Below are 21,055 nucleotides of genomic sequence, written 5' to 3'. Positions count from 1 at the left end.
TCAAATTATTTTGATCTGATATCTTGGTAAACAATGCACATTTGGCCTGGGCTGGTTTAACTGCACTCCCATCTGAAAATAAGGACAGAGACTAGCCCATCTCTTATTGTTCCTCCCAGCTCAAAGGAAATGAAAATGTAACATGTCAGGTTAATTACTTTACTAATTTTTTTTTACAGAAGACTCAGAAGGGAGGGGTCATTGTGCAACAAGGTACTTGACATGGTAGAAAGGGCTTTGGAGTCACACAGACCTGGGTGGGAATTTAATTCCTGGACTGACTAGCTAAGTGACTTCAGGTAAGTTAACTAACCTCTCTGAGCCTTGGATTCTGCATCGTAAGTTGGGGATAGTAGCATCTGCTTTCAAGTTTTGTTATAAGAGTGAGATAATATTCACAGAGCACAAGGACGACACCTAATAGGTAATCAATAAATTCTAGCTCCTTCCTCCTGTAATTATCACTATGGCTAACCACACAACATGCACCTAAAAACATCCAAGATTTAATTCTTCTATGCAAGCATTTGGTGCAACTACTTTTCCCACTTGATGCATGGGAAAACCTGAAAGCACAGAAGTTAGTCATTGGCCAAAGTCTTACAGTAAGTCAATAACCCAATAATTTCTTATATTGTTAAGAAAATAGTGAGAACATTTTTGTGTGTTATGATGAAAACGCAATTGAGTTTCGGAAAAACATTCTTTCTTTGTCACTCTTATAATTTGTTGTTTCTCTTATTTGATAGGAAAGGAACGATTTGTATTGTAAGAAAATATAGACTTGGGGATCCAGAATGGGGTCAACAGTGTTTCTTTGTCTCTTTTTCTGGTTTTAACCAGTTTCAGGGTTTATTCATTTCAAGGAGGAGGGATGAATTTTGTGGTTCTGTGGAATTCTCACAGATAAGCAAAAGACTAGAAATCTTGGCTTAAATTGCTTCCTTGCTTATTTCTTTGCATTGAACAGCATGCCACGGTTCAGAATAAACAGAAATTATCTTGAGTGTTCTCCAAGAGAGAGTTCTGGTCCCTGGACATCTTGGAAGAAAACCAATCTAAGCAAAAGCTACAAAAGCAAAACCGTGGGATCCTGGACTGGCTCTCTGCCACCAGTGCTGGGCAGGTGTGTCTCTCTTAGTCTCAGTTTCTCCACCTGTTAAATGAGGTGATAGCACCAGGTGACCTCTAAGGTCCTTTCCAGCTCAAAAGTCTCTGGCTTATGTTCTATTATTTTTTTTTTTTTTAAAGAATTGGCTGGTGAATTTTTACCAATAAATCCATAAGGTAAGCACTTTTAGTCACATTAGAGAAAGAATCCAAGTGCGACTTGGAACTACTTGTTAGGATAAAGAATTTGCTGCTCTGACCCTCTCATTTTTCTTTGGCATAAACCAGACCACCCGATCACAGGGATGAGGTGTGAAAATGTCTTTTAGGTCCTGCCCACTCTCTTGCCAGCCCCCAGACTACATCAGACTTTTCTGCCGTGGGTCCTGACTTTGCCACTTACACAACGTGCTTAATAGCAAGTCATTTGACCTCTCTGAGTGTGAGTTTTTTCATCCATAAGACCAGAATGTAAATATCTTCTTTGCAAGGTTATTAGGAAGATTAAAAGAGATATTATATACAAAGCACTTATCATAGCATTAGGCATATTGCAAGTGGCCAAAATATCCAATCTGCTAGTGTTATTTGTATAAACTAAGATCTCAATAAACGTGAAACAAATAAAAAATTATATGAAAACCACTTCTTCAGAACATTCCAATTAAATTCAGATAAAAGGTGATGAAGAGGGAACCGTGAAGACTATAGGACAGCGTAGCGTTTTCTTGAAAGTATGTCTCAGGTCGGTCACAGGGTGAGAGGTAGAACGTGCGACAGCTTTCCCAAGCTTTAGGAATGAACTCACCCCTGACCAGCCGTGGGGCAAGAACTGGCCCTCAGCCCAGTATTTCCCATTGATGAAGACGAGGCCTGCAATCATGATGAACACCCACACTGCCAGGTTCAGCACGTTGAGGACGTTGTTGAAGCCCACGGAATTCTTCACCCCCAGTGCGACGATGATGGTGACGATGATGGCAATCACTAGAGCCAGAAGGTCAGGGTATGATTCTTCACCTTTCCCTACAGGGGAACGACATGAGTTAGTATTGTCCAGAGGGAAAAAAGGGCCATGCGAACTCCCAGCCCCACCCCAGGGCATCTGCACTCAGCTCTGAGAACGCGGTCAGCTTGTCATGGAGGGAGGAGAAGGAACCGTGTGCGTGTGTATGCATGCCTACACTGAGGTCCACATGTGTCATTTGAAAATGAGAAGGTTTTGGTATATAGGTGAAATGACCTGATATCCTGGACCAAAAATTCGGCTACATGATATGATGATGACAACAGTGACTCTGGAACCACAGCACAGAACACTTGAAGTCAGGACTCTCCTGGGACACTTGGGATGCATATATGGGTCTAATATTTGAAATTATTTGAAAACTACTTTATCTTCATTGGTATTCACTTTATAATCTATAAGTTTTCTATTTCATTCTAGCAATCTTTTCATTATTAGCAAATTTTAAATATATGTCTTTGAAAACTATTGGAAAAGGGTGTTCTTTCCATTTATGTGTATGTGGTTGCAGAGAAAATGACCAGTGAACATGGCCCGCCTGTTTGGTCTAGTCCGTTGGCCGGTGGACTCCTGCCCTCTACAGAGTGGACAGGGCACTGCCTCAGCAGTCAGGGTCCTGACTTTTGCCCATTACCAGCTTTGTGACCTTGGGCAAGTGCCTCATTCTCTGGACCTCATCTGAAAGTGAAGGGGTCGGACTACCTGATTTTGGAGGGCCCTTTTAGACCTAAAATTCTGTGACATCGGTACACTGAGGAGATGTGGCCTTCCTACCTTTTATCTTCTCACGGTGTCTGGGTCTTTGGCATTTTTTGTCAGTTCTTCTGAGATAGGGACACTGAAGTCAAATGACTTGCATGCAGCCACAGAATCAGTACTTGGACGTTCTGGGGCAAGACCCTAAAGCTTCCTCAACTATTGGTTAGCTTCCCAGGAATGTGAAAGGATAAAGTCAGATATCAGGATGAAAAGTGAGTGGCAAGTGATGGATGGAGCCTAAAGTCTCATGGTATTTGTTATGTGAGCTTCCGATTGGTTAGGATTCAGTCAGTTACATTACCCCTCTTTGACCTCTGATAGATTAGAATCCATTTTGTTCCTTTTAAAAATATATTTTCTTGGGGTCAGCCCCGTGGCATAGTGGTTAAGTTCAGTGCACTCCATTTTGGTGGCCCAGGTTTGTGAGTTTGGATCCTGGGTGTGGACCTACATTACTTGTCAGCCATGCTGTGGCGATCACCCACTTATAAAGTGGAGGAAGAACGGCACAGATGTTAGCTTAGGGCTAATCTTCCTCAGGAAAAAAAAATATATAATAAAATAATATAATAATAATTTTATATATATATTCTCAAGCCAGCCCTCATGGCTTAGCAGTTAAAGGTTGGCACACTCTGCTTCAGTGGCCTGGGTTCAGTTCCCAGTGCCAAACCACGCCACTCGCCTGTCAGTAGCCGTGCTGTGGCAGCAGCTCACATAGAAGAACTAGAAGAATTCACAACCATACACAACTATGTACTAAGACTTTGGGGGGTGAAAAAGGAAGAAAAGGGAGGAAGATTGGCAATAGACGTTAGCTTAGGGCAAATCTTTCCCTGCAAAAAAAATATATATTTACAGGTATATATATTTTCTTATTTAAAAATTAATACATGTTATTTATGAAAATTTAAAAAATCTGATAAAACCACTGGAGAAGTTCTTTACAGTTCTTTTTCCTGCATTGGTTTTATTTTTATATAGTTATTCACAAGATGCATGTATAATTTGTATCATTTGTCACACAACATTACATCAAAAAGGTATTCCATGTTATTGCAACAGTCTTCCTAATCATCTTTTTAATTGCTAGCTACATAATATGCTTCCGCAATTAACGTAATCATTTGCTCCACTGTAGTATATTTGGGCTGTTTCTCACTTTTTGTTATTATAAATAAGGCTATGATGAACATCTTTTCCTATAAAGTTCTTATGGAAATTAGAATGATTTCCTTAGGATAGATTCACAGGGGAAGAATTACTTTACAAAAAAAGCAAAGACATATTTAAGGCTTTTGATATATTTTGCTAAATAGCATCCTGAAAGGAATTCATTTATTTGGACCAGTAAGTTTGCACGTTGGGGTGGGAGGATGTGGCAGTCTCACCCAGGCCGTTGAGCGTTCCCACGCTGTCCACCATCCAGCGGCTGATGGTGTGGTTTGCCAGTGAGTCAAACATGCTGCTCAGAGCACTGGCACCGGCCGCGGTGCCAATCAGGTACTCCAGGATCAGGTTCCAGCCAATGAAAAATGCCACAAATTCGCCAACCGTGACATAGCTGTAGGTGTAGGCTGACCCTGTCGTCTTGGGGACACGGACTCCAAACTCTGCATAGCAGACACCTGCATGGGACAAATACACAGATGGTGGACTTCAAAATATGAGCTGACCTCTTGATGGTTGACCGTCTTGGGTAGAAATATTGGGAATCTTTGAGATCTTAGAACAAATACACAAAGTTTTATGTACGTGAATAACTTTAAAGCCAGTTCTAATGTCATTCAACCTCAGTTCTAGAACTAATTCTAATGAAATATGGGAAACTGATCTTCTTTACTTAGAAAAATTCCCATTTGTTGTATGTGTCTCTGTCGCTGTTCCTTTTCTGTCACATATCCAGAGTGAACGTGAGCCTAATTCATTACGAACCCCACACTTGATGGCATCAGGGTTATATTATGCATAACATTCTTCTCCTTCATTTTTACATATTACAGAAGGTGCTCCTCATTTGAGAGCGATCCTTTGAGCAATCTGTGAAAATCTTGTACTATTTCTAGTGGAAGAGTTGATAAAAAATGCAAATATAAATAAATGTCTAGTTATCAACAAGGAAATTTAGCACATGCAAAAGATCACTGAATGAACACTTCTAGAGTGCCTACTAGTGCTTGGCAGGGTGCTAAGTGCTGGGAATTAACAAAAGCAAGTGAGACATGGCCGTGCTCTCAAGGGAAGATATACCAGAAAATCAGCGCCCATCATCGGCTGCGTCAGCTCGATAGTGTAGAGATGAAAAGAACAAGGAGAGTGGAGAGGAGACGTGCATCAGCTGGTGTTGAGGTCTATGGAGGAACTAAATGGACAAAGAAGCTGGGACATGAGTCAAAGACAAGGCAGAGAGTGACAGTAGGAAGCATTTGGGTGGAAGGGAGGGTGCATGAGGGGACTGGGAGAAGATGAGGCTGGAGAGGCAGGCATAAGCCATGTGTTTTCCATAAAAGATCCACTTTCACTGGAATCATCTATTGAATCATAATTTTAGGAGATGGGGAACAGAAATCCGTCTTTTAATGTTTCCCAATTATATCTGAAAAATACTGGTATATTGCCTCCTTTGTTTGATAGAATTATAAATCAAGCTAGAAAGAGATGGGAATACACTAAACCTCTGGGAGTGGGGAGGGTTTCCTACATTGTGCTAGGAACTCTGGGTGTGGGGCCAGTGGGTGCTAAGTTGGAGGACAGACATAGGACAGCTAGGAGGAAACACACCAGGAAAGGAGTGTAGGGGGAACTGAAAGTAAACTTTACCTTCGGTCCCAATTTTGGACAGGGCCCACCCTAAGGTTCTCTCATCACAAATCGGGGAACAACAGTTCACTCTTTTGTGACTAAAGAGAGTAAGTTTCTTCTCCTTTAGAAGGAGTGAAATCGATACAATGAAGCAAGAACAGAGATGTCAAAAGCAATGACACAATGAATAATTAAATGTTATGCAAAATCTCTTTTCCTTTCCCTCAGTGGCATTGGCTGTCAGAACATCCATATGGAAGGAACACTGGAGCAGTTGGGCTGTGCTCTTGTCTTCACTCCACAGTGAGCCTGTCCATCTCTATATTCAGTTTACTTCTTTGTAAAGTAAAGGAATTAGATTGGATGCTCTCTTAAGGGTCTTCCTACTCTAACACTCTGGGATTCTATCGTTACAGTAGTCTCCTCTTTTCTACATGGGGTATGTTCCAAGACCCCCAGAGGATACCTGAAAACATGGGAAGTACTGAACTCTATATTTACTATAGCTTTTCCTAACGGCTTCATGGGCGGATAGTGTATACAGCGTGGATACATTGGACAAAGGCATGATTCACATCCCGGGTAGGACGGAGCGGGAGGGTGTGAGATTTCATCAAGCTACTCAGAACAGCACGCAATTTAAAACTTATGAATTGCTTATTTCTGGAATTTTCCATATAACATTTTCAAACCAAGGTTGACCACGGGAGCTGAAATCGTGGAAAGCGAAACCGCAGGTAAGGAGGGACTACTGTATAATGAATTTTCCTGCAAAATATACCGGGCACAATTTACTTTTCTTTTATATCAATTACTGTATTGTTCTCTTTTATAGAGATGCTCTCAGGGCTAGCAAAGCTGTTTGTCCCTACATCTAATGGCCTAGGCTGCCATTTATTTTGAGTTCCTATGTCAGCCCCGCTGCCTGCCCTTTGTCAAATACTTTTCCATCTCCTTCCTGGAGATCAGACTGTCTGTTGTTTCTGTCACAGGGCTTACCCTGAGCAGTCAGGCCACTTCCTTTTCTAAATTGCTGCTTCCAACACCTGATGTTTAAATTGTTAGAGTGAGTCTAAAATTAAGAGGAAGTGGTCTCTGAAGGAAAGCCTGAGGACCTCTTCCGTAGGGAAAGTATAGTGTATAAGCGCTCAGTATGAGGCCCTGATGAGACTTTCTTGGACCTGGAGGACTCTTGTGTTCTCTCCTAGGAGAGCTGAGTTCGCACGTCCAGGGTAGGTTGCTCTTTTAGTGCAATATGAGGAAGGAACCAGGAGCAACTAACTTCTCCTCTTTGGTGTAGGATCCCCAGCTTTATCCAATAATTCTTATATCCTATGAGCTTCTTCTCTCCACCCTCTTTTACCCTCTCATAATATACAAGACTTATACATAGAATTTTTCCAAGCAATGCTTTGAAACAGGCAGCAATTTGCAAATTTAATTTGGAGAGCCAGTGTTGTGGAGTTTGTGCAATCAAGGGTTCTCTCCTTAATATTTGATCTGCCAAATTAAATTTTAAAATGCCCAATTCACCATCATAACCCACTTGCCAAGGGTAATTAGCATATAGCCAAGTCTTCCTCAGGTCCCGGGAATGGCCCAGCCCCTTGCTGTGCCAAGTCAGAAGAACAGGCCCTGTGCTGTGCATGGTGCAGGAGCACATGGAGTCTTAGTCATTCATTTCCCAGGGTCCTACGTGGATCCTGATGGCTGGAGTTTGGGGAGAACAGTGGGAAAATCAATAAGCTACTGACTGTGTAAGGCAATTTTTGCTCCCCCAAATCATTCTTTTAGATACATTCTCATTTTGAACACATTGTAAAGGATTTTATAATATTTTGAATCCTTCCAATTTATTTGCATGCAGGAGTCCAGGCTTTTAGTGGGCTCTAGAGAATATCCAGCCTGGCAGTGAAACTCAGCGGTGAGGAGTGAGTGATTTAGACTCTAGATATCCCGGAAAAACTGGAAAATGTTGTGAATCATTCAACTGTGTTGAAGTATCTGGTGTGTACGAAAGACAAATTCAAGGGTATCTTTCTAATTTCAGCAAGAAATAAAAGCCACGGAAAGGGAAACCTTGGTTTTTATTCCAGATTATGTACTATCTGAGTGCCAAGGACATGTTCCTTACCTCACATGGGTAAAGTGAGGGGGCCAACTAGATAAGCTTTAGGATTCCTTTCAGTGCTATCATTCTGTAGTTTCACATCTAGAGTCGACTCTTAATCATCTTTGAGTCAATGGGAGAAGCCCTGTAGAAAATACTGCAAATCAGTGCTTCTCAGCAAAGGCCTTCTGGGGGAATTTTACAAATCTGTGAGTGGGGGTGTCTGTGGTTCTCATGATGATTGTGGGCACTCATGGCATTAAATGGGGAGGAACCTGGGCTGTTAGACATTCTGAAATATGTAGGACCATCCCACAGAATGAGGCATTGTCCTGTGTCTTACATGACTTCTGAAAGTCCCAATGGACATTCGTGTAAGTAAAAACCTGTTTATAATTTCTGAGCCTGGCTCCATCTCCTTTTTACATATTAACACAAAGCATTTTTTAATGCGTAGGTTTATATACTTTGAGTTTTCCAGGACTACAACGACTGGATAAATTGACGGACAGTTGTAATTTGTTTTGTTTGGAATTTACCAAGAGTTAGTCATCATTTTGGAAAACCACATCCACAGCAACATCCCTCATGGTTTTTGAGCACCAAAGAGCACACTTATGTGAGTGTGCATTTGCAGCAGTTGTGCTCACAGTGGTTTCACAAATGACAGATAACATCTGACGACTTCATTACGTCTCCTACTGTACTTATGCCCCAGCGTTCACACATTGAAATAAATATTGCTTTTTTTTCTAGAAATTACTTTTCCTTCATTGTTTTCATACTAAGGGAATATCGATTTTTTAAAAAATTCTTTGTGTAGGAAGGTAACGTTATCTCTAGTTTGCATTTCAGAATAGCAAAGGAAGGACTGTGACGTATTTATTACCCACAGTTGATTTGGTGTACTAGTGTGGAGAATCACTATTCTAAATGAGAGAGAAATTTAGTCTTTACTCATTTTAGTAAGGCATTAAAAAAAATTCTTGCCCCAGAGTTACCTTCCTAATCATATTTGCCTTATGCTATTATCAAAGTGATTTTGCATTCCTCGGCTCCCCGTCAAGTGATTGCAGAGGAGAGGCATATTGATTCCAAAAGTATAACCATGTAGCTGGAGAAAATCAATATCGAGTACAATGTCGAGGTCCAGATGGCCATCGATGAGTGACTGCATGCTGCAAACCACAGGATGGAAGTTTTCCTATTAGAATTGCTCAGACACGGCCAGTCTAGGTCCCTGAGAAATACGGAGGAGTCATTTCAGCAGGACGAGAGGGAATAGGAATGATTTCTCACAGTCTGCAACTTTGATATCCTTTTCAATGATCCACCCTTTAAGTCTATTATAAACATACCCTGTTTTTATTTTGTCATATCCCTAGTGTTTGTTTTATTTCTATAAGCAGAACTATTTTTGGTTAAATTGACAAGCTGCCAGCTTAAAAAGCAGTCAGACTTAGAACTTATGCATTGAAAAGAGGGTTGGGAGAAGATACCAGATTACATATTTGAAATATTCTCTATCAATCCTTGCTTGTCCCCAAACAATGTATGATTTGGGGTTTGGAAAAATTTGGTCCCTTTCAATGTGAATTTCTTTTCAACTCAGAGGGTCTGTGGTTCTATCATATATAGGCATAAGAGGCCAGCAGAGAGCCTGCATACAATGTTGACCTTTCCAAACTGTGCCTAAGAGAGCACTGCCCAATAGTAGAGATACTGACTATGTGTCCCTCCTCCTCCAATTTCATCCATCGCTCACAGCCTGTCCTGGCTCTCTATTACCCTCTCAGAACCAGGAGGCAAACATTCTCCCTCCTAAGAGGGTGTAAAGGAGAAAGACCCAGCTGGGAATAGGGGAAAGGTAGAGAAGGGTTTCTCCACTGAAGTAGTATATTTCCCTCCACATTCCACCAAGGAAAGCCATTAGATAAATAAATACTTTTTGAAAGTGTACTTTCACCTGGAAGGATTAAATGTAGGGGTTACTTGCACTTGAATGCCAATTACTCTACTCAGATAAAGAGGAGTTTTCCCATTAACGTATAGTTTAACTTATTGACTAATTCCCTAACCTACTTATCAACTAACTTACCAATTTCCTAAATAACTTCTGACTTCCTAATTTCCTTCCTTTATGTGACACACGTTGTTAAGTGCCTACTAAATCAGGCACTGGAGTAAATACCGGAGACATAAAGGGTAATAAGGCAGATCTCCTGACCTTGAAGCAACTATATTCCAATCAGGAAAGAGTTTAATAAACCGACGATGCCACACGGCCAGCATTTAATAAGATAGAGTGTTTATGAGTGCGCTGGGAGCCTGCTGGGATGAGCGTGGTTCTTAAGGAGCATGATTCTTTGGTTGCTGGGTAAGTGGGGATGAACGGGGGAGGCTTTTGAGCTGCATCTTGAAGGGTGAACTGGGCTTTGCCAGGCAGAAAAAAATAGGAAAGGGTGGTCTTAGGTAGATGAAAGGGCAGAGCTGGAACGACACATTGGGGCTACATTGGGGACTGAGGAGGAGGAGTCTGCAGAGGTGAACTGGGCTCAAGTGATTGAGGGAGTGGGAATTTTGTAATAGATTGGGGGATCTAGCTGAAAGGGATTGTACAGTTCACCCACTTCTATGGTTTCAAAACTTTGTCTTGGTTGTAAAAGCTTCTTTGTATGCAAAGTCTTATTTGAGAGCTGAACACATAAATAAGTAAAAGCACAGTGGCTCTGTTTGAGTCAGGGTTGGGAGAGCTGAAGCTGGTCTTCCCAGGATCTCCTCCATCCCACATCTCCCCAAGGCTGCTGACCCTCCTCTGTGGACTCATAGGGCTGTACTGAGATGGTGTGGGATGGGTGTCAACTGCTCATCGGGCTTGTTCTCTTACTTGATAGGTGATGCAGCTGAGCCCCAGACCTGATGTTGCATATTCAATTAATGACGGATATCCAGTTCTAGGAGCTTTCTAATTCATTCATTCTTATCTAACACATTTTTAAGGTACCATCTCTATGCATCTATGTTAAATTTTATGGATCTAAAGGTAAATAGAAGAAAACAGTTCCTTTTTTGTGGGTCTTATTGTCTAGTAGAGAAGATAGATCAGAAAATCAACAATTATAATAAGAGTTAAAATTAGTTGTAGGGGGTGGGGGAAAGTGCAGGAACTGCTTTAAAGAACTGCAAAATCGAGATCTGAAGGAAGGTCTTTGGACAGCCAGAAGGACTGTCCATTGGGAAGGAGAAGATAAGAGGAGTGGAGAGAAGTGTCTAAGAAAACAGCTTGCCAACTCTGTAGTTTCATCCAGGCCTCTGGATCAGTAACATCTCGAGTGTTGCTCAGAGGGTCACTCTCAGAGGGTCTTGCTTGGGCGATGGGCCCCAAGTTACAGGCATGAGTCCTGATTAGTTGTTTGAAACATCTTGTCTCTATAACACTTCACAGGGGAGGTAGGAAGGTTGGGGTGGGCTGATCTGGCAAATGGATGAGGTCATCGATTCCTCCTCCATGAAGTCAGTTCCTCCCCAGTGCCAATTATCTGCCATCTCCCAGACGCAGATGAAATCCGTTGGACTACACCAGTGCGGCTCACCACTTAGGCCCAAACATGTCTTTAAGAAAGTCCTCACCAAATATAGCATTTTGCTGAGATGGTTGTTACCCATTTCTTTCTCATTTTCTTAAAACATCTTTGTTCCATTTATAAATTCACAGCAAGGCTAAGACATGTTGTATATATTGCCGTGGTTGCTAGTACTGCTTACATGTAGATTGAGAGTCTGGTATAAAGAGAAATCGCAGGACCTCAGAGAGAAGCAGAGTGTGAACTCTCTCGGAAATGTTTGCTGTCTGTGACAGTGAATTCCAGATAGGGGGTAATGAAGTATTTCCATCACTGCTGTCCCCCTTGTGAAGCAGGTTGCTGGATTCTGAGAAACATCTATTCGGCCCCCTGTTGCATACAGTGGGACCCTGTGATCCTGCACTGATGTCCTCCTCCCAATGCTTTTAATTAGCCAAGAAAATTGTGGGTTCCTTTTTCAGGGAGTAATCCGTCAGGCTCTCTCTCCCTGCCACCTCACTGCTACTGTCTCTTCTACCTGAGCGACCTTGGTCACTACATCACCCGTCAGTGAAGCCCAGGCAATTTTTACAAATGAGTCTGGAAGAAAAGCAATTTGTCTGGGAACGCCTATGTTTCTTTGTGTCTAAGAAGACACTTGTAATTTTTCTGTCAAAGCAGGCCCCAGGTGGACAGTAGGAGCTTGTGTTTAGGGGATGGACAGCATCTTCAATCAGGGGGCATGCGACACCATTAGTTACTGAACCTGACAGGGCCCCAATTAAAGTTGGGTAGGGAAGAGAGAACTTGAAAGTTCCCCAACTGCAGCACAATATATCAACATGTAAACAGGAAGGAAAGAAGCTGTCTTCGTAGTCAGAGAAGTGACCCCTGAAACAGGTCAAGGAAGTTTAATAATTTGCTGATTAAATGTGACCAGCCTATCTGTTTACTCTCTTCTCTGGTCTCCCTGTATGAAAATATTTTAGATGTTATTGGAGGCCTGATGTCTCTTTCCATAACATGATGAATTCATGTGTAATATTGTCTGGTCATTCTATTGTTAATTATCATCATTAGTATACATTACTTTACTTTATTGCTTTATCAAATGATGATGACGATGGTAATAATAATAACAGTGCTCATGTAATTGCTTCCAACCAAAGAATCCACAGGGTTAGCTGTGCCCTGAGCCCATCTTCTGGCCCAGATTGGTCCCTCCTCCTTGCTGAGGTAGCAGGTAGTCTGGAACTTTCCTTTTCTCTGCTCATAACATTTTTATGTAGGTGACCTCAGGTTAACATCAAAGGCAGCCTTGGTGGGGGGTGAGGAGACAAAAGGGGAGGCAAAGGCATGTTTTTTGGGCATCTATCTGTTCTAGGCCCGTTGTATACGGTTCCTTGTCTGATGCTCAGGTAGGCTGTGAGGGGATGCTGAGACCTCTGTCAACAGCCCCTCTTTGCTTTAGGAGAGGCAGTGAGGTGTCATAGGAGCCACACAGCCTCTGGAGAGAGACCCAGAGAGTGGTTATGACAACTAAATGAGTTCATGCACACAGATCATGTTGCCCAGTGCCTGGCAGAGAGTAAGTGCTTAATAAATGGAAATAATGGAAATAAATGGAAATGGAAATGGTAAAATTATTACCAACTATGGCTTTGAGCAGGTCATCCAATTCACTGAGGCTCAGTTTCCCCATCTGGAAAAATGGTCATGGTGACACCTGCTGTGCAGGTTGTTATGGGTCTTCAAAGGAATACATGTCCAGTTTCTGGCATATAGTAAGTGCTTCTCCAGTGGGAGCCATGGCTATTATTACAGATGAGGGAAAGAAATCTCAGAGAACTTTCCTTGGCAGTAGCCTCCAGAGTATTTATACAAGAGCTTTTGCCTTGGAGGTGAGATAAAAGAGGTTGGAAGCTAGTATGGTTTGCTGATGGTTTTAGAGACTCAGCATTGGCAGGGTCATCAGAAATCACCTAGAGCCAGCCCTGATGGCCTAGTGGTTAAAATTCAGTGCTCACCACTTCGGCAGCCCAGGTTCACTTCCGGGTCATGGAACCACACCACCTGTCTGTCAGTTGCCATGCTGTGGTGGTGGCTCACACAGAACTAGAAGGACTTACAATTAGGATATACAATCATGCACTGGGACATTGGGGAGGGAAAATAAAAAGAGAAATCATCTGCAGTCTAAACCAAGCCCTCAATGCACTTCTAAAACAGAAGCTAGAAAAGTTTCTTCCTAGGTTTTTAATCTTTAATCTAGAAACATCTGTTCTATTCTACAAGTTCGGTTAGAAATTGTGAGGTGAAGAGAAATTTCCTGTTTTCTTGCTCAATCTTTCTTTATGAAGCCTACAGCCTCTCGTCCAGATGACTCTGATAACTGGGCTGAAAAGGCTTTGTGCAGAAAGGAAGGGAGAGCAGGAGGTAAAATGACAACCAGGAGTTCCCTCTCACTCTCCAGGAGCTCCTCTCTCCGTTGCAGCTCATCACTCTCCAGGAGCAGGCAGTGCCCCCATTTCTAAAGCAGATGAAAGTGGCACCGACAAAGATAACAGACCTGAGAAGCTTCTGTGAGGGGACCAGGGCACCATACTCTTGTCATGAGAATTTAGTGGACAGGGTTAAAGGTGAGTGCTAAGAAAACACACTCAGGCCCTTGCCTGGTCGCCTCAGCCCATGTGATGAGTAGGTGGGACCAGGTTCCACAGGGACAGGCTGCATTCTCAGCAGATGCCCAGGAGGGTGAGACATGGTGAATCTCTCATGGGCCTGGATCAGCTTTCTGAGGAGGACCTTCCCAGAGACATGAGAAACTTCCCATAGAAGGGGTGCCATCTTGACGTTTTTCCAAACTGGGCCAATGTGTAGGGAGGGCAGAGCAGGGCGAGAGACTTGGCATTTAGGAGACTGTTCAAGAGAATCTTTTGGGCATGGGGATTGGTTACAGTGCCTACATCTAGTTCTTTGTCCTGTGATATAATATGCCTACCACTTTCACCTCCCTCCTTCTCCTTCCCCCTTTCTACCTCTGGCTCTCAAATTCTAGAATAATTTGGCCTTCTATAGGGCAGAAGTATGAAATTTGCATTTTAAGGAGTGAGTGTTGCCACCTACTTGTCTATGAGGATGGAACAGTGATGTGCGCTTGGTAAACAGTACTATGCACAGTACCTTCTGTGCATAGCCGACAAGGATCTGGGGGTTACTATTCTTCCTAAGATTCTCACCTAGATGGTCTTCATGGGTTGTTTCCATCTGGGCAGCCCCTACTGAATGCAATAACAATGGTAAGATTTTAGCCGACTTTTCTACAAGACAACTTCTGCGAATGGAACGGTGAATCCCTTGGATCTGTTGGTGGCTTCTTGAAAGAGGCATTCCCAGCAAGGAAAACATGGAGTGCTCTTGGCTGTAGTATCAAGTGCTCTCATAATTAAAATATTTTAGAAATATTTGCAAAGGAGCAAACATTTGCATTTATGTTTCACATATAGGAGAAATTCGTTACACTGGTTATTTTCTTTAAAAAGTCTAAGAAATTATAAGCTGGAGTATTTATAAATAAAATCTCAAGATAAATAAATATAGCCAAGGGCTATTACTGAATTTATTCCAAAATAGGAAATTCTTGAAGAGTTGATAGGATATAAAGGTATGTTTATTTATGTATATGTATACGTAAATGTATGTATGTTTTCAACTACTTTGCAAGGGACTTTCTGGGGCCAGATTCATGAAAATGGCCAGTGGTGATGTATAGTATGAAATGTTTGTAATGTTTGTTAGCAAATCATTGCTGTGTACACACATACAGCCACCCACGGGCACTCCATAAACAACAGCACAGATTGCGTCCGGGATGAGTGCAATGCACTTCTTAGGTCATTAAATCAAAGATTCATCCTGTTGCTTGCTGTCTGTCTTCTCCGTGTCAACTCCACCCTTTGTATTGTGATGTTTGCCTACACCACACCCCAGAAATTGCCATCTCTAGTCCATAGGCTGTCAGCTGCAATGGCCTTTTTTCTCTGCAGCTTGTGGCATCAGTGCTTACACCTTTGTTTCCTTGTGTAAGAGTCTGTATTTCCTTGAGGTTTACTCCTCCTCTGCTCATTTTTCTTTTTCTCTGTTGTTGCTTCTTATTTCTCTGTCTCCATCTGTCTGCAGTCATTTAACAAATTTCTGCCCTTAGCTCTTGTCTCTCCTTACACCCTTTGCTTTGGTGATCTCACCCTCTCACCAGGGCCAGTGGAGTTCGCCAGGGGCTCTCTGATTCCCTCAGATGGCCACAGCCCGTTTGCACCAGCCTCTGTGACCTAGCAATGTGAGGAGGGGCACTGAATGTTCAGAGCAGATGGCTGGGCTCGTGCAAAGCTCCTGAGCTGCTGTAGTCAACGAGTTCGACTCTATGCACAAAGTCTGCCTTGTGCCAGGCCTCTGAGGGCGAGGGCTGGTGCTTTTCACGAGTTTCCAACAGCACTCAAGTCTTAGGTAGTTGTCCCATGGCCATCATGCCCAACTCACCTCTAGCACCTACTTCAGTGCACAGAGTTGAGGCTACTTAACTATCACTTGTTCAGAGAGAGTACTTCGTCAGGTACCCTGTTTAATTTCCTTATAGTGCTTATCACAATTTCTAACTATTATATGTATTGATTTACTTGTTTTCTAAGGCACAGCCTATTTGTATATTTTGAAGCACAATGTTTTTGAAGGGGGCTGTCCCGGTGGAGATGAGAATTCCTTCTGGGCGAATACTTTCAGATCCAAAAATATGATCTTTGCACAAGGTTCATCTGGAGGAAGGATGAGTAAAAGAAAGGCCTACTGGGTCTTTTGCTAGGTATGCCCTGAGGGGCTTCAGAATCTGAAACATGGACTGCTTATTTTCATTAAGAACAAAACTTGCCTTGTTAGGTTGGAGACCTAGGGGTGATAATTATAAGAGCAAACCTTACTGAGCGCTTACGCTGCGCACCGGCTGTGCCGAGCACTTCACATCCACCATCTGAATCTTCACAAGATGGTTATGATGCAACGACTGTTATTATTTCCGTTTATAGATGATGAGGCTAAGATCAAGACAGGTTATCAAGACTTCCCAATCTTTTCCACTTGTAGAACACACCTGGAAAATGACACTATTGTATGGATATGAGAAGGAGGTCATCTGTAAAGGGGTGAGGCTGCTCGCAGGTGGAGGTGACTAGTCTGGGGCCTCTGCCACCTCCCCACTGCCCTGAGCATGGAGGGATCGATACCTTGGCACACCTGTAATTTTTGGCAATCTGGTTGGGACGCTCTGGGTTAAGTATCTTTCCCAAATAACACAAATAGTAAATGGCAGATCAGGGCTGGGAGTGAGGTAGATAAGTTCCAGGGATTAACTGCATCTGGGCCCAGAGGCTACATGGGGTTGGGATGTGAGTGTGGGGAGTTGAGATATTGGACCTCTCTTTATAAATCTTACCCTTGCCTGGGTTCTTTCTTACCCTAACTCATATGGGCAACCTAACCCAAACTCTTCATTTTGCAGAGGAGGAAACTGAGTCGAGATGTGTGAATGACTTGCCTCAGGGTCCTGAGCTGCTGAGGGACAGAGCTGTCACTAGATCTCAAGTGTCCCCACTTCTGACCCAGGCCCTCTTGTCTCCTGCAGGGCTCCCAATCATTTCCCACGGGCCTGTGCTGTTTCTTTGCATTGATGTCAAGCCCTTTGTCTCAGAGTTCTTTCCTATGTTCTGCTGCATCTCTGCCATGCTGAGTCCAGAGCAGGTGGCCAGTCCCTCCCGCAGTCACACTGGCTGCTCTCACTATGCACTGTCCACTCTACCAGGTGCTGTCAAAGGTGTAAAAGAAGTCCAGGTTCCCCTGGGTTTGCTGGAGGAAACTCATTTTCACAATCAGCAATTTGAGGAACTTGCAAATCTCTGTTAAAGTGCGCTCACCTTCTCTGAACTGGTAACTGACATCCTTCCTACAGGGCTGTCAGTCAGCCCTATACAGGAGAGCTCATGCACTTCACAACACCCTTGTCACTGCTGACAGGTGACAGAAAGGCGCTGAGCTTAGAAGTCATTTTCGTGACCTGGGTTACAGAAGTTTTGATCTCGAAAAGTGCTCTCTTGATCAATAGAATAGAGTGAGATACACGCTTTTCTGAAACCCCAATAGGAGTGAGGGTTTCCTTGATTCACTTGATTATTTTTAAAATTTTGAGGGATGTATCTGCATAAAGCAGATTGGGGTAACAGTATCCGAAGCCAGGCAGAATTGAATTTAGACTTGGCCTTTGTCACTGGCCACCTTATGGTCCTGGACAAGTAACCTATTCTCTGAGCCTCAGTGTTGTCATCTGCAAAATGATTATAATAATGGCAATTATTTTGTAGGATTTGTGGAGAAATTTATGTAAATGGTGTTCAGCCAGTGCCAGGCTCATCGTTAAGTCCTCAATAGTTTAACTGTTATGATTAGCCATAAAATGAGAACACTAATACTGCAGAGAAATTGAGAAGATGAAATGGGTTAACGTATGCACAATGCCTGGGGCACAGTATTTGCCTAATAATAATAAAAACAGTAATATAATAATGGCTTACATTTATGGAGTGCTTACTAAGTTGTGTCTTAGAGATTTTACAAACATCAGGAGTAGCTGCTGTCATTGTTAGGATTTTCACATATAGCTGTGCACTTTGACAATATTTTGGAGAGCTGATCTTCCAGAGGCTTGAAGACTGGCCTGCATTTGTTCATCTTTGCATTCCCTCCCTGCCCTCTCACTGTTTCTGCCTCTCCCACCCAAAGTGTGGTGAAAAGCAGTTCTCAGATATGTTTAGGAGGACAGAAGAATGCAAGTTTGTGGAATGAACGAGTGATCCTAGATCGCGGAGAACGAACAGTGATACAAAAGGACCCACCCTCCTGGTGTTCGCCTCTCAAGTCTGGCTTCAATTTGAGGAGAGGAAAATGGTTTGAAAAACAAAACAAGGGAACTCACCAGACTATCTAAATAGACTCTGAATCTTTAGAAATCTTCCTCAGTGTTGAAAATCCAACCCAAGATGAATGCTGGAATGGGGAGACTCTGAGCTTTTTGCAGGTCCTTACACCAACCAAGGGAGGTGGTTGAGAGCCTTGCCTGTGGGAAAGGAATCTGTGCGACAGAGCTCTGCCCCTTCACCACCTCCCCAGGCATTCAGTTACCGTGGGCTTACCTGATGATGGATCAGAAGATACTAAAGAGCAAATGAAGATGGTAGGACATGTAAATGATGAGCCCTAGTGCTAAACCATAAACTAAGTGCCAAGAAAAGTGCAACTCTGTGTGATATCTCTTTACTGCTTTTTAGACCCTCTCTTCGATCGCAATTTATGGATCCACATCTAATGAGACAGATTGTTTGGCTTCAAAGATCTCAGAGGCAGCTTGCTGAAATGGAAGAGCATGAGTTTTGGAGTCCTGTAGTCTTAGATTTGAGTCTGGCTCTGCCACTAAATATCTACCTGCCTCTCAGGAAGTTGATTTATGTCTGACCCTCTGGCTCCTCATCTGAGGGCAGAACTAAAGTCATCTCTCCCTCCACTGAGTTGGTGAGGACAGAAAGGAGGGGCTACATGAAACCACCACATGCAGTGTTATGCACACAAAGATTAGATGAATGCCCCTCATGGTGTTCTGTGGGGGTCCTCTTTACTCGAGTTCCCTGTTTCTACTTTCACTTTCTGTCACCAGAAGTGTGTTGTAAATTCATCATTCTAATGACATTCTTTAGAAAACATATTCATTTATTATGTGAATTTTCTCAGCTAGCAAGAGCATTGATCCTTCTATCCTCTCTCATCCACCCGTGCCCAAATCCTCTCCATCTTAAGTTTCCTCCCGGCCTCCACTGTCAGAGCCCAGGGCCTCATAGTCTCTTGCCTGTTCCGTACAATATGTGCGCAACCAGTTTCTCCACATCTATTCTCTCCCTACTGTGTTACTAAAATACAAATCTGGTCATGTTGCTGAACTTCTCAATGCCTACAGAGGGATATCTAATCTTCCTGGCTTGGCCCCCAAACCCCTCCTCCAAGAACACACTTTGTTTAGTGAATTATCTTGATGGACCTTATTGGTTGGGGGAATGACAGTCTTTGCAGAATGGCCAGGATGAACTTGTAGGGAGATAGAGAGATGAGTAGACTGCTTTGGATAAGATACGGACAAGCGTTTTACAGCTTGGCAGTGAGCAGGCTAGGGAGTAGAAGGTGAGGTGAAGGAGAAAGGCTGCCCATCAATGGGGCTGGAGGCTGGAGCCAAGAGGCAGAGAGGGTTGGTGGACATTCTCTAAAGGCAGGGAGAACTGGAGTGTCCTCTATTCAATTGCAAGCTTGTTATCTGTTGGGATGGACTGCATTATATGTCCCAACTCTGGCCCAAACTTTCCATAAAGTCCACTAAACATACAACCTTGCCTTGTTGATAATTGGGGGAGAGAGAGATTGGGGTGGCATCTAGTTGGATGATGTGGTAAAGAAAAGGGGCAACAGGAAGTGAAGTGCAGAGTAGAGATAGAAACTTCATGGAAGCAGAGACTCAGAGTTGTAAGAACTAGGAGGAAAGCAATCACTAGGTTTATTGAGGGGGAAGCTAGATTTTCCAACTGTATGTTACTGAGAATCAGGACCAATTTTACTTAAATATTTCAGAACAACTTGACCTCAGCAAACTGGAGGGCTTAGGGGTTAGGCATCGATTACAGATGTGTCAGGGACAGCCAGTTTTTCTCTTCTTTCCCATCGACAGAACCTCTGTAATGCTGGGGTTGACAGTATACCCACAGAAGCCTCAGTTGCTGTGGCTAAGTGTCTAGCTTTTAGCCAATGTAAGTGGAAATTATAGGAAGGGCTTATGAGAAAGCTTCTTAAAAAGGGGACAGAAATGTGGGAAATGACCTGCCTCAACCTTTTGTTTTCCCTGCCTGCTGGAACTCAGATGCACTGACTGGAGCTCCAGCAGCCACCCTGGATCTTGAAGTCACCTTGAGGTTGGAAGCCAAGCATCTGGATGGTACAGCAGAAAGATCCAGGGGCCTGTGTCCTCATGACTGTGGAGCCACAATAGCAGCCTCCTTCCAGATTTCTTTTAAACAAGAGAAAAGTGAATTATCGCTCATTTTTAGTTTCATGTTGTACGCAATTGAACCTAATCCTAATCTGCTAGTAGAGTAGCAGAACAGCAAAGTGATTAAGAGGTGGGCTCTGGAGTCAGACTGCTTTCACTCTATTCCTTGCTCTGTCACCTCTTAAGCAGGAGCCTTTAAGCAAGTTACCAAACTTTCTGGAAGCCTCTGTTTTCTCATCTGTAACATGAGGATAATAACACCACTTATAACATAGGGTTGTTGTGAAGATTAAGTAAAACAATGTGCTAAGCACTTAGAACTCTTTTGGTACACAGTAAGTGTTCAATAAATGGCAGCTGCTGCTACTACTATTACTATTGTTACTACTATTATTGTCATAGTTACTTATCAGTTTTGGTGTTCATCTCCATCAATAAGCAATGGGTTCTTTAGGGTAGAGACAATTTCGTATTTGTTTTGGGTGCTGTGCCAGGACTGGTATATGGTAGGTACCCAATACATCTTTACTGAACCATATCTTTTTAGATTTTTGCCAACT

At 42.9% G+C, this 21,055-nt stretch overlaps 1 protein-coding gene across 1 annotated transcript in view; it reads right to left on the bottom strand.

The window, feature by feature from the left end:
* Positions 1 to 21,055, bottom strand: part of SLC7A14 (solute carrier family 7 member 14) — a 55,808-nt gene that overhangs the window by 26,418 nt on the left and 8,335 nt on the right. Inside the window, exons 2-3 of the mRNA XM_046659803.1 lie at positions 4,288 to 4,524; positions 1,919 to 2,136 (exon numbers count right to left, since the gene is read on the bottom strand). Coding sequence (XP_046515759.1) covers positions 1,919 to 2,136; positions 4,288 to 4,524 — 455 coding nt within the window. The remainder of the gene's footprint in view (positions 1 to 1,918; positions 2,137 to 4,287; positions 4,525 to 21,055) is intronic.

Source organism: Equus quagga, chromosome 4, assembly GCF_021613505.1.
Source record: "Equus quagga isolate Etosha38 chromosome 4, UCLA_HA_Equagga_1.0, whole genome shotgun sequence".
Lineage (NCBI taxonomy): Eukaryota > Metazoa > Chordata > Mammalia > Perissodactyla > Equidae > Equus > Equus quagga.
Note: the sequence above shows the minus strand (reverse complement) of the source record. Positions and strands in the feature narration are given on the sequence as shown.